Here is a 14,229-nt window from a genome sequence, read left to right as displayed (position 1 = left end):
AACCTCAATAAGAAATGATAAAGGGGAAATAACAACTGATGCCACAGAGATACAAGAGATAATCTCTGAATACTACCAGAAACTCTATGCCCAGAAATTTGATAATGTGAAGGAAATTGATCAATATTTGAAATCACATCCTCTCCCTAGACTTAGGCAGGAGGAAACAGACCTCCTGGACAGACCAATTTCAAGCACTGAGATTAAAGAAATAATAAAAAAATCTCCCAAAAAGAAATCCCTGGTCTAGATGGCTTCACAGCAGAATTCTATCAAACCTTCAAAGAAGAGCTTATTCCCATATTGCAGAAATTATTCCAAAAAATTGATGAGGAAGGAATCTTCCCCAACATATTCTATTAAGCAAACATCACCCTGATACCAAAACCAGGAAGAGACCCAACTAAAAAGGAGAATTTCAGACCAATTTCACTAATGAATATAGGTGCAAAAATTCTCAACAAAATCCTAGCAAACAGATTACAGTTTATCTTCAAAAAAGTTATACACCATGATCAAGTAGGTTTCATCCCAGGAATGCAAGGCTGGTTTACCATACACAAGTCCACAAAAATTATTTACTGTATCAACAGAAGCAAAAATAAAAACCATATGATCCTCTAATAGATGCAGAAAAAGCATTCGATAAAATCCAGCATCTTTTTCTAATTAGCACACTGAAGACTATAGGCATAGGTGGCACATTTCTTAAACTGATCCAAGCTATCTATGACAAACGCACAGCTAATATTTTACTGAATGGAATAAAACCAAAAGCTTTTCCTCTTAGAACTGGAACCAGACAAGGTTGTCCTCTGTCACCATTACTATTTAACATAGTGCTGGAAGTTCTAGCCAATACAATTAGGCAAGACAAGGAATTAAAGGGCATCCAAATGGGAGCAGAGGAGGAACTCTCCCTCTTTGCTGACAATATGATCTTATACTTAAGAGAACCACAAAGACTCAACCACAAGACTCCTTGAAGTCATCAAAATATACAGCAATGTCTCAGAATATAAAATCAATGTCCACAAGTCAATGGCCTTTGTATACGCCAGTAACAGCCAAGATGAGAGGCTAATTAGGGACACAACTCCCTTCACCATAGCAACAAAGAAAATGAAATACCTAGGAATATACCTGACAAAAGAGGTTAAGGACCACTATGAAGAAAATTATGAAACCCTAAGAAAGGAAATAGCAGAGGATATTAACAAATGGAAGAACATACCATGCTCATGGCTGGGAAGAACCAACATTGTTAAAATGTCTATACTTCCCAAAGCAATCTACCAATTCAATGTCATCCCTATTAAAATACCAATATCGTACCTTCAAGACTTGGAAAAAATGATTCTCCATTTTGTATGGAACCAGAAAAAACCACATATAGCTAAGGCAGTTCTTAGTAATAAAATCAAAGCCGGGGGCATCAGCATACCAGATTTTAGGGTCTATACTACAAAGCCATAGTGGTCAAGAGAGCATGGCACTGGCACAAAAATAGAGACATAGACATTTGGAATCAAATAGAAAACCAGGAAATGAAACTAACATCTTACAACCACCTATCTTCGATAAACCAAACAAGAACATGCACTGGGGGAGAGTTCCTATTCAATAAGTAGTGCTGGGAGAACTGGATATCCACATATAAAAGACTGAAACTAGACCCACACCTTTCTCCACTCACAAAAATTGATTCAAGATGGATAAAGGACTTTAATTTAAGGCATGAAACAATAAAAATCTTCAAAGAAAGCACAGAAAAAACACTGGACAATATCAGCCAAGGGAAAGACTTCATGAAGAAGACTGTCGTGGCAATTGCAATAACAACAAAAATAAACAAATGGGACTTAATTAAGCTGAAAAACTTCTGTACAGCTAAGCAGACAACAACCAAAGCAAATAGACAACATACACAATGGGAAAGGATATTTGCATATTTTGAATCAGACAAAAGCTTGATAACTAGGATCTATAAATTAGAACTCAAATTAATTCACATGAAAAAGCCAACCATCCCATATATCAATGGGCAAGAGACACGAATAGAACCTTCTCTAAAGAAGACAGATGAATGGCTAACAAACATATGAAAAAATGCCCATCATCCTTAATTATTAGAGAAATACAAATCAAAATCACCCTGAGATACCATCTAGCCTCAGCGAGAATGGCCCACATCACAAAATCTCAAAACTGCAGATGCTGGCGTGGATGTGGAGAAGGGAACACTTTTACACTGCTGGTGGGACTGCAAAGTAATACAACCTTTTTGGAAGTATGGAGAAACCTTAAAGAACTCAAGCTAGACCTCTCATTTGATCCTGCAATCCCATTACTGGGCGTCTACCCAGAAGGAAAAAAATCTTTTTATCTTAAGGACACTTGCACTCGACTGTTTATTGAGCTCAATTTACAATTGCTAAAATGTGGAAACAGCCTAAATGCCCACCAACCCAGGAATGGATTTACAAGCTGTGGCATATATACACCATGTAATACTATTCAGCTATTAAAAAAATGGAGACTTTACAGCCTTTGTATTAACCTGGATAGAAGTGGAAGTGAACACAATATTCTTAGTAAAGCATCACAAGAATTGAGAAGCATGAATCCTATGCACTCAGTTTTGATATGAGGACAATCAAAGACAATTAATGACACGGTAGGGATGGGGAAATGGGAGAGCAGAGAGAGAAAGGAGGAGGGAGGGGTGGGGGAAAGGAAAAACAGAGAAGGAAGGAGAGGGGGGTGGGGTCTTGATGTGTAACACACCTTTTGGGGGCAAGGCACAATTGTAAGAGGGACTTTACCTAACAAATGCAATCAGTGTAACCTGGTTCTTGTACCCTCAATGAATTCCCAATAAAAAATTTTTGTTTTATCTATTCATCTCATCTTTGATAAAACATTAGGCTTTCATACATACAGAAAGTAAGAAATTTTAAACAACATACTGGAAGGTCTGGCAACTGAAGTGAGACAAGCAAAAGAAATAAAGAGTATACAGGTTGGGAAGAAAGATATAAAGCTATTCTCAGATGATGTTATATCTACGTAGAAAATCCCAAAGAATCAAGAAAAAAACTCCTAAAACTAATAAGCAATTAGAACAAATTTGTAGGATACAAAGTTAATATACAAAAGTCAATTCCTTTCCTATATATCAGCAATGAAAATTGAAATTGGAAACTAAGAAGACAATACCATTTACACATTAATACCTTCAAGATTTAAACAGTGGGGTATAAATCTAACAGACTACGCACAAGGTCTATCTGAGAAAAATTACCAAATTCTGATTAAAGAAATCAAACAGAACTAAATAAATGGAGAGATATTTTCTGTTCATGAAGAGAAAGAGTCATTATTAAGTTGTCAGTTCTTCCCAGCTTGACCTATAGATTCACTGTAATCTCAATCAAATCCCACCAAGTTATTTTGTGGATATCAACAAACAATCTATATGGAAAGGCAAAAGACCTAGAAAAAGATAAAGCCAAAAAGGACTGATACTACCTAACATCAAGACTTACTATAGGTAAGGTGCCAGCCACATACACCAAGGGTGGTGGGTTTGAACCCAGCCAGGGCCAGCTAAACGACAGTGACAACTGCAACAAAAAATAGCCAGGCATTGTGGCGGGTACCTGTAGTCCCAGCTACTTGGGGGGCTGAGGCAAGAGAATCACTTAAGCCCAAGAGTTTGAGGTTGCTGTGAGCTATGACGCCATAGCACTCTACCGAGGGGTGGCATAACAAAACTGTCTCAAAAAAAGACTTACTATAAAACTACAGTAATCAAGATAGTGTGGCACTGGGAAAAAGCCAGACAAATAGAACAGAAGAGGGAGCCCAAAAATATACCTACATAAATATAGTCAACTGATCTTAGACCAAAGAGCAAAAGGCAGTTCTACGGCAGAAGGACAGTCTTCTCCACAAGCAGAGCTACAACTAGACATCCATGTGCAAAAAATGAATCTAGACAATGATCTTCCATTTCTCAAAAAATTAACTCAAAATGGATTATAGATCTAAATATAAGATACAAAACTATAAACCTCCTACCTAGAAAGTAACAGGAGAAAAGATAGGTGACCTTAGGTTTCACACTGACTTTTAAAATAAAATGACAAAAGATGAACCACCGAAAGGAAATTGTAAACATTATTAAAATTAAAAACTTTTAGAAGGATGGAAACTTTACATCCTTCATGTTCACATGGATGGAGCTGGAGAATGTTCTTCTGAGCAAAGTGTCACAAGAATGGAGGAAAAAGTATCCAATGTACACACCCCTATTATGAAACTAATTTAAACCTTTTTATATGAAAGCTATAACCAAATAGCCTAAGAATATGGGGAGGGGGGAGGGAGAAGGGAGGGGGGAATGGGTGGAGGGAGGGGGTTTGGAGGGATCACTTCTGAGGTTTACCTTATAGGGGTACAGGTGAATCTTTCTAAGAGTAGAATGTGAACGTTTTAAAGCAATAACTGAGAAAATGACATGAAGGCTGTGTTGACCAGTTTGATGGAAGTATTTCAGATTGCATGTGAAAACCCCACACTGTACCCCAGAAGTGCATTGATGTACATAGTTACCATTCAATAAAAAAAAATAAAATAAAATAAAATTAAATTAAATTAAAAACTTATACTCTGCAAAAGACACTGTTAATGGAATAAAAACACAAGTCTCAAACTGGGAGAAAATATTTGCAAAAAGCAAATCTGATAAAGGACTAGAATCGAAAATATACAAATAACTCCACAACTCAACAGTAAGAATACAAACCACCCAATTAAGAAATGGGCAAAAGATCTGAATGGACATCCAAAACAAAAACTATGTAAGAGGCAAATAAGCATAGAGGATGCTTAACATCATACATCATTAGGGAACTGCATATTAAAACAAAAAGATGCCATTAAAAACCTATGAGAATGGTGAAAATCTAAAACACACTGACACCAAATGCTGGTGAAGATGTGGAGCAAGGGAACTCCGATTGTCGGTGGGAACACAAATTGTACAATTACTTTGGAATACAGTTTGGCAGTTTCACATAAAACTAAACATACTCTTACTATTCTATCCAGCAATCCCTACTCCTTGGTATTTAACCAAATGAACTGAAAACTTATGTCCACAAAAAACCTGCAAACAAATGTTTATAGCACCTTTAATAACTACCAAAACTTGGAAACTATCAATATATCCTCCAATATGTGAATGAATAAACAAATTGGTACAACCATAATGTACCAGTGATAAAAAGGAATGACCCATCAAGCCTTAAAAAGAAAAAAAATGGAGGAAACTTAAATGCGCATTGCTAAGTCAAAAAAGCCCATCTGAAAAGGACTTCTACCCTCTACTATGCCAAGCACAGTAGCTCACGCCTGTAATTCTAGTACTTACAGAGGCTGAGGTAGGTGGATTGCTTCAGCTCAGAAGTTCAAGACCAGCCTGAGCAAGAGCCAGACTCTGTCTCAAAAAATTACAGGGTCTTGTGGCAGCCACCTATGAGGAGGATCGCTTGAGCCCAAGAGTATGAAGTTGCTGTGAGCTATGACACCACCGCCCCGGCTCAAAAATAAATAAATAAATAAAAGGCTCAGCGCCTGTAGCTCAGCCGCTAGGGTGCTGGCCACATATACCTGGGTTGGAGGGTTTGAACCCAGCCCAGGACTGTCAAATAACAATGACAACAACAACAAAAATAGCTGGGCATTGTGCCAGGTACCTGTAGTCCCAGCTCCAAGAGTTTGAGGCTGCTGTGAGCTGTGACGCTACGGCACTCTACCAAGGGCAACATAGTGAGACTGTCTCAAAAAAAAAAGGCTACATACTATATGACTCCAACTATATGACACTCTGAAATGACAAAAGCATATAGACAGTAAAAATATCAGTAATTCCCAGAGGCTGGGTGGAGTGGTGGGGTGGGGAGAATAGGTGAAACATGCATGCAATTTGAGGTTAGAGAAATTACTCCATGATACTTTAATAGTAGATATGTATCATTATACATTTGTCAAAATACATTTATTTTTAGGGATCAGTACCTGTGAAAAGAAAAAAATATACATATTTTTTCAAAGAGACAAGGTCTCACTGTGTTGCTCAGGCTGGTGTACAGTAGCACAATCCTATCTTGTTGCAGCCTTCATCTCCTGGCTCAACTGATCCCTTCCTCCTTCCTGCCTTAGCCTCTGGAGTACCTAGGACTACAGGCACACACCATCGCATCTGGCTAACTTTTTAGTTTTTGTAGACGTGGGGATCTCACATTCTGTAGAGATGGAGTTGCCTAGACTGGTCTTTAACTCCTGGGCTCAAGTGATCCTCCTACCTCCCATCTGGACCTTCCTTCACCAGGCCTGGCCATAGAAAAATATACTTAAAAACAAACCCCCCACAGACTCTGTCATAATACAAACAATGAACCCTAATGTAAACCATGGACTCTAATTAATAATAATGTATCAATACTAGCTCACTAATTATAATAAATGTACCATGCTAACATAAATGTTAATAGGAGAAACCAGAGGTGGAGGGTATATATGAGAATTCTGTACTTTGTGCTCAATTTTGCTATAAACCTAAAACTGCTCTAAAAAGTCTGTTTATTTATTTTTTCAAAGGCATAAAATATTGACCTACCCATCCAAATACTTTTAGAACACTGCTTTCCTTTAGGATGAAGAGAGGCAGACTTTAGTTTTTAAGGTAGTTTTAGCTCCACAGCAAAATTAACCAGAAAGGGCAGACAGTTCCCTCCCTGCTCTCACTCATGTCCACATCCCAAATACTGGAGTGCTTCATCAACACATCATCACCTGAAGTCCAGTTTTTTTTAATTTATTTTGAGACAGAGCCTCAAGCTATTGCTCCTAGGTAGAGTACCGCAGCATAGCAGTTCACAGCAACCTCCAACTCCTGGGCTCAAGCAATTCTCCTGCCTTCACCTCCCAAGTAGCTGGGACTATAGGCGCCCACAAGACCTGGCTATTTTTTGGTTGCAGCCATCATTGTTGTTTGGCAGGCCAGGCAAGATTCAAACCCACCAGCTCAGGTGCATGTGGCTGGCGCCTTAGCCACTTGAGCCACAGGTGCCAATCCCGTGCTTCACCTCTTATTCATCTCTCCCTCCCACCTAAACCTGCTCTGGCAACCAGTGATCTTGTTATTGTTTCCGTAGTTTCACCTTTCCACAATGTAGTATAGTTGTAGTCTTTTCAGACTGGCTTCCTTCACTTAGGAATATACATTTAAGATTTCTCATGTCTCTTTGTGGCTTAGTAGCTCATCTTTCTTTAAACACTAAATAGACTAATGTCTAGGTGTGCCACGTTTATTTATCCATTCACCGTAAAGGATATGTTGGTTTTTCCCAAGTCTTGGCAATTATGATTAAGTTGCTATAAATACTTGTATGCGTGTTCTGTATGGACGTAAGTTTTAAACTCATCTCGGGAAATACCAAGGAGCAGAGTTGCTAAATCATATGGTAAGAGTATGTCTGGTTTTAAAAGGAACTGTGGAACCATCTTCCAAAGTGGCTGTCCCATTCTGCATTCCCACCAGCAATTTCCTAAGGTTCCTACTGTTCCCCATCCTTGCCACCATTTGGTGGTGCTAGGAGATATTTTTTAGTTGCTTTTAGTAATAATGCTTCTTCTAGCACTACAGTTTTCACTGCTAAAGAGAAATTTTTGAGGCCACAAATCTCTGAATAGTTTGGGAAAAAAAAGAAAGTCAAGGAAAAACATAAAAGAGTAAGGCTTCCTAAATCCCCTTTCTCTGAGTAGAATATTATAACTATTTATGTCAAGAGATGTGTATATACATGCTATCAGCCATCATGGGACCAGGCTATGACTTCAATGAGCAAAACTGACACATGAAATGTAAATGCCAGGGGAATATTAACAAGTTGTTGCTACTCAAATGACTCACAGATTTTTTTTTTGAGGCAGAATCTCACTTTGTCTCCCTCGTTAGAGTGTCGTGGTGTCATGGTGTCATAGCTCACAGCAACTGCAAACTTTTGGGCTCAGGTGATCCTCTTACCTCAGTTTTTCATTTTTAGTAGAAATAGGGTCTCACTTTTGCACAGGCTGGTCTCGAACTCCTGAGCTCAAGCAATCCACCCGCCTTGGCCCCCCAGAGTGCTAGGATTACAGGTGTGAGCCACCACACCTGGCTATGACTCACAAATTAGCAGCTTATATTCACTGTAATTAGTAAGCAATGTTTCTGTACTAACTGGCTTAACTCACCTTATTCTTCTGTATAAGATGAAAATCTTTTCCAAAAAGCATGAGTGCGTGTTCAAAGCTTCGGCACTCTTCTTCTGTCCATGCAGTCATTCCTTCTAAAGAGAAAATTTAAATAAAATTCATGGTCCTCACAACCCTCTTATGAGAATCACTGGTTTATTTTCAGTATGTTTTCCTTGTAAAAAGGCCATAAACACAGACATATTCTCTCTCTCTCCCCTCCCCTCACACACACACACAAATTCCATATGTAGGAGATTTCAGTTAGGATTACCGAAAGTACACACACCATAAAGCTTATCAATTAGCCTAGAATACAAAAATAGAAACACTGGGGTTTTCCCTCTGCATTGTGAGGTAAGAATTTAATGTTTTTCTGTAGCCTATGCTTGTTTTTTTGATTTTGTAAAAAAAATTTTTAAATAAGCATATTATTTTTAAATTTTGAAGAAAAAAGGCTATTTCCTTCATGGGGAAAATAAGCTCTGTTTTGGTATTACATCAAAACTACTAAGTTCTTTAGAGGCCATAAATAAAGTATAATCAACATGTATTTATTTAAAGTTGGAATGCCCTACTCTTGAAGTTGAAAGAGAGTAAGAAATAGTCCATGCTCTCCAAAACACTAAATCCTATTCAACTTCCCAGCAGATATTTAAATTGGCAAATTCAAAATCTCCTTGGAGTAGAGATGTGGAAGGTGTCACTGGATCATAGCCTAGACTTAAAAGTTAGCTTATTACTCTGAAGTGTCTCACTCAATGATAGTGGGGACCAGGTCCCCAGAGCCATTAATAATCCATCCACAATAAAGTTGAAAATAGTTGGAATTAATAAGTAACCAGTATTTAGGTTTTTTTTTTTTTTTGGTTTGTTTGTTTGTTTGAGACAGAGTCTCACTACATTGCCCTTGGTAAAGTGCCATGGCATCACAGCTCACAGCAACCTCAAACTCTTGGCTCAGCCTCCCAAGTAGCTGGGACTATACAGGTGCCCGCCACAACACCTGGTTATTTTGTGTTGTAGTTGTCATTGTTGTTTAGCTGGCCTGGGCCAGTTTCAAACCTGTCAGTCTCCGTGTATGTGGCTGGCGCTGTAACCACTGTGCTATGAGCGCCAAGCCCAGTATTTAGTTTTGGAGAGTTTTGAGAGTCCAATAAAATTTTTTCATGGCTCAGTGCCCGTAGTTCAGTGGTTAGGGTACCAGCCACATACACCAGGGCTGGGGGGTTAGAACCTGGCCTGGGCCTGCTCAACAACAAAAAAATAGCTAGGTGTTGTGGCAGGCACCTGTAGTCCCAGTTACTTGGGAGGCTGAGGCAAGAGAATCACTTAAGCCCAAGAATTTGAGGTTGCTGTGAGCTATGACGCCATGGCACTATACGAAGAGTGGCAAAGTGAGTTTTTCAAAGAACCAGCTTTATTATAAGAGAAACATTTCAATGGACTATCTCAATAAACAAATTTAAATGTACTACTTCAGCTTTTACATTTTTTTCAAGCCATTAATATATTAATAAGTATTATTTTCACTCCACATATATTTAATGAAGCTATGGTACATGCAATTCATTTACACAGTGACCAAAAGATAGTGAAATAAAAGTTAACTATTTTCCTTGACACACACAAAATAAAATCTAAGCACTCCAAAAATGTTATTACAAGGTTACTAAAAATACACATCTTCCAATAAATTTAATGGAATATATTATGCATGTTACTTTTTTAAAGCCTTAATCTCCTTTTCATTTCCTGTCATGTTTTTTAAAAAACATAGTAAAAACTTTTGCAATAAAATTATAAAATGGTTCTTTTTAATTACTTTGGATTATTGTCATCTCTGGGGTCTGTTTTGTTCTGTAACTATTTCTTCAAGAAAGTAGAGGTGACAGGGGGTAACTAATTTGAATTTTAACAATCTCTGGTACATCTAAAAATAGAGGGTAAGAAAAGGAAAAAATTATTGGCTGTGAAGATGAATACATCCTATAAAAGTGTTACAGATCACTCTGTTCCTTACAGTTATTTTGCTTATTCTGATCCCCACATGATTATCCCCTGTCCTTCTCTCTCTTAAACCTGACACTTCTTCCTTACCTTGAGATGCCTTGCCATTGCAGCAGTACCTTTCAATTGCTTCCTTCACATTGTGGTTACACTTGAGAAGTTCATATAATGCCTAGGAGAGAAAGAAGGAATAAAACGTTCAGTGAGTATTACTAAAAGTTCATACCTAATAGCATCTAAGAAAACAGGCAGAGTCTTGACATATGCTGACTGGCAAATGGTCCCTAATTTCAGGACACTTGACGGTACGTTTGCCCATGCATTTAGTTTACATAACTATCTTGCAGACTGACTCTGGCACTACTTGATTTGTTCACTCTTACTCTGAATCTCAGACATCACCAACTTGTATCATTCTTAACTCTTTTTTCTTTTGATTGCGGGGCCTTCTGAGCTAGGCATACCCCTATCTTGGATGATTTTCTCTAGTTGGGAAAAATTAGAACTATGGCTTGTCTCTTGATGTCATTTCTTCCCTATCTTTTAGAGTTTTAATAAAAGGGAAGAAAGCAAACTGGCCTGGAATGGTAAGACTGGTACTTTTGTGACTGGGTTTATAATGGTCTCAGCTATTTCTATTTACTATGAAATAATTTTTAAATTAGAATTTTTTCCTATTAAAGCTGTTTGGAATTATGAATATAATCAACAGCTATAAAAAATTCAATTAAAAATTAAATATTCCATCTTCCCAAGTAAGTTTCAAGGAAGATTAATATTTAAAAAACTTTTAATATATCAATAGGCTGCATTAAAAAACCACCTCTATGCTAATTGATCTAATCACTATATGTTACATGTATTGAAATATCATTACGTATCTCATGATTATGTATAATTACATGTCAATTTAAAAAATTTCCACAGCTGGTGTAAAAGCAACTGATAATAATTATTTCTAACTAAAAACACAAAAACTATAACAGTTACAAATACAAAAGATAGCCTATATTGACTTCTGCCAAAACCTGGCCCCAAATTATGTCTTTTTTTTTAGAGACAGAGTCTCATTCTGTCACCCTTGGTAGAGTGCTATCACGTCACAGTTCACAGCAAACTCAAACTCTTGGGCTCAAGTGATCCTCGTCTCCACCGCCAGAGTAGCTCGGATTAAAAGGTGCCTGCCACAATACCGAGCTATTTTTATAGGTGGGGGTTTTGCTCTGGCTCAGGCTGGTCTCGAACCTGTGAGCTCAGGCACACCGGCCTCAGCCTCACAGGGTAGTAGGATTATAGGCGTGAGCCACCATGCCCAGCCTCCAAATTATTGAGAATTATGCCTAATCATTATTTAAAAAAGAAAGAAAGAAAGAAAACAGGAATAAGAGATATAATGGTAAAGAAGGAACAAAAGTATAATAATGACTTTAAAACCAGAAAAGCACCCCATAATATAATAAAAATTGTATTAATAATAAATTTTTAATAACAAATTAGAAAGCCCAAGATAAACAACTGAAAAATCAAAGTTTCAATAGCTTAAAATAAAATTAAAATTATTTCTCTATGTCAAAATACAATCCCCATTACAATAGCACTAAATACACGTGCAAAAGATATTGAAGAATTGTTACGATACGTGTGATGTTCAAAAACAAAAACATTTGAGTGATCTACAAAAGTCAAATAAATTGAGTCAGATAATATTCTTAAAGTAGAAAGGCTATAAAGGTATTTAATGCTTCCAAAATTAATTTACAGACTTAATGAAATATCAATACAAAAACCCAATGGGATTTCTCTGACAGCTGACAAAACTACCTTGAAGCTTAGCTAGTGTGACTATTCTACGTTATTTGGGAATTCGAGTCTACCTATCTCTGTTTACTCATTAGTCAGGGTGACACAGACTGAGGATACTGACCGAAAAAGGCATACGAGAGGGGCAAAACTAAGGACATTCAAAAAACCGATAACAATGGTGGCACCCATAACCAGCCACATACACTGAGGCTAGAAGGTTTGATCCTGGCCCAGGCCAGCTAAAACAACGACAACTACAATAAAAGAATAGCCGGGCGTTGTGGTGGATGCCTGTAATCCCAGCTACTTGGGAGGCTAAGGCAAGAGAACTGCTTAAGCCCAAGAGTTTGAGGTTGCCATGAGCTGAGATGCCACAGCACTTTACTGAGGACCACATAGTAAGACTCTGTCTCGAAAAAAAAGAAAATGAAATATTAGAGAATTCTCCATGGCAAAGGAAAATAAGAGTAAGTGTTAAAAGGATATAAAATGGTATTAAAATAAGATAGGTGTATCTGTACAGAAAAAGACCAGAAGACGTGAAACTATATAAAATGGTTACTTCTAGGGTTTGAGATTGTTTTTTAAAACCAGTATTTTGCAAATTTTAAAAATCAGAAAAGATATCCAATTCACATGTAAGAAACATTTAAGTCATACATAAAAAACCAAGCAGATACTGTAAGCTGACTACTGTTTAACACAAATAGTTCAAGTATACCTGTTCGTTGTCCCTTGTATGCGTTCCTGCAGAAATCCTATCCATTATCTTTTCATTTCCAGTTCTTAATGAGGTCTCAACAAGGTATTCCTTAACTTTGCTCTCCAAAACCACATCAGGACGCCACAGTAACTGGTCTTCATTTTCATACGCTGATAAAGAAAATTCCATGAACACATTAAAAATAGTGAACAGATTTAAAGATGTATACGACAGTTCTTTGTCTTCTTGATGGGCAAGTAAGTAGCTTTGAGGACACCAGTAATTTGATTATGTGGCAAGTATAGCCTTTCACTAGTTCAAGAAACTTTTAAATTTTAATCACAGGCCAAGTTTTACAGTGGCTACAAAAAGGGGCTTTTCTTGGTAGTTGGATTTATTGATTAGAAGACTTTCCATGGCTGGGCGCAGTGGCTCATGCCTATTATGCTAGCACTCAGGGAAACCAAGGCAGGTGGATTGCTTTGCTCACGAGTTCAAAACCAGCCTGGGCAAGAGCAAGACCTTGTCTCTAAAAAAAGAGTCAGGCATCGTAGTGGGCACCTGTAGTCCCAGCTACTTGAGAGGCTGAGGCAAGAGAATCACTTTGCCCAAGAGTATGAGGTTGCTGTGAGCTGTGATGCCATGGCACCCTACTGAGGGTGACAAAGTGAGACTCTGTCTTAAAAAAAATAGAAGGCTTTCCATGCCTAGTAAAGTCTAATTAAAACTGCACATGGGTATTTTATACTCTTCTAATGAAGAGATAAAAGTAACCTGTGTAAATTCTCTAATAACCTCATTAGAATTTTCTCTTCCATTCCCTAAACAGCTCTGAAATCTCTAGAGGTTAGAAATTGGAAACAAAAGAAAAAAACAAAATCAAATAAAAACCAAACTATCTGGTAATAATAAAATATCTACAAAGATACACTGACCAGGCATGGTTGCTCACACCTGTAATCCAGCACTTGAGAGGCCGAGGCAGATGGACTGCCTGAGCTCACAGGTTCGAGACCAGCCTGAGCCAGAGCGAGATGCCATCTCTAAAAAATAGTGGGCATTGTGGTGGGTGGCTACAGTCCCAGTTACTTAGGAGGCTGAGGCAAGAGGATCACTTGAACACAAGAGTTTGAGCTAAGCTACCATGGCACTTTATCAAGGGCGACCAAGTGAGACTGTCTCAAAAAATAAAAAAACAAGAGAATTTTTATTTGAAAGAGGAAGCAGATTAATTGAACCTTTCTAGGGAAGTTTTTGAAAAGAAGGGAAAACAGAGAAGTGAACTCTCCACAGTCTGTTAAAGAGACTAGTATGTTAAGAATGAAATGCCTGGCTCGGCGCCTGTGGCTCAAGCGGCTAAGGTGCCAGCCACATACACCTAAGGTGGCGGGTTCGAATCCCCAGCCCGG

General features: G+C 37.9%; 2 protein-coding genes across 4 annotated transcripts in view; one reads left to right on the top strand and one right to left on the bottom strand.

The window, feature by feature from the left end:
* The window catches only part of SETD9 (SET domain containing 9), a 24,954-nt gene extending 18,046 nt beyond the window's left edge, over positions 1-6,908 (top strand). Inside the window, exon 7 of the mRNA XM_023518987.1 lies at positions 6,898-6,908. The gene's annotated coding sequence lies outside the window, so the exon portion shown is untranslated. The remainder of the gene's footprint in view (positions 1-6,897) is intronic.
* The window catches only part of MIER3 (MIER family member 3), a 48,107-nt gene that overhangs the window by 8,389 nt on the left and 25,489 nt on the right, over positions 1-14,229 (bottom strand). For 2 of the 3 annotated variants that reach the window (XM_003782749.3, XM_023518978.1), the window contains 3 exons: positions 12,839-12,990; positions 10,405-10,486; positions 8,305-8,399 (listed from right to left, as the gene is read on the bottom strand). In XM_003782749.3, coding sequence (XP_003782797.1) covers positions 8,305-8,399; positions 10,405-10,486; positions 12,839-12,990 — 329 coding nt within the window. The remainder of the gene's footprint in view (positions 1-8,304; positions 8,400-10,404; positions 10,487-12,838; positions 12,991-14,229) is intronic. The other variant, XM_012812394.2, reaches the window with a different exon arrangement.

The sequence above is a fragment of the Otolemur garnettii genome, unplaced genomic scaffold (genome assembly GCF_000181295.1).
Source record: "Otolemur garnettii isolate 467f Iridium unplaced genomic scaffold, OtoGar3 scaffold00005, whole genome shotgun sequence".
NCBI lineage: Eukaryota > Metazoa > Chordata > Mammalia > Primates > Galagidae > Otolemur > Otolemur garnettii.
The sequence above is the reverse complement of the archived record's forward strand: the minus strand, read 5'-3'. Positions and strand labels throughout refer to the sequence as shown.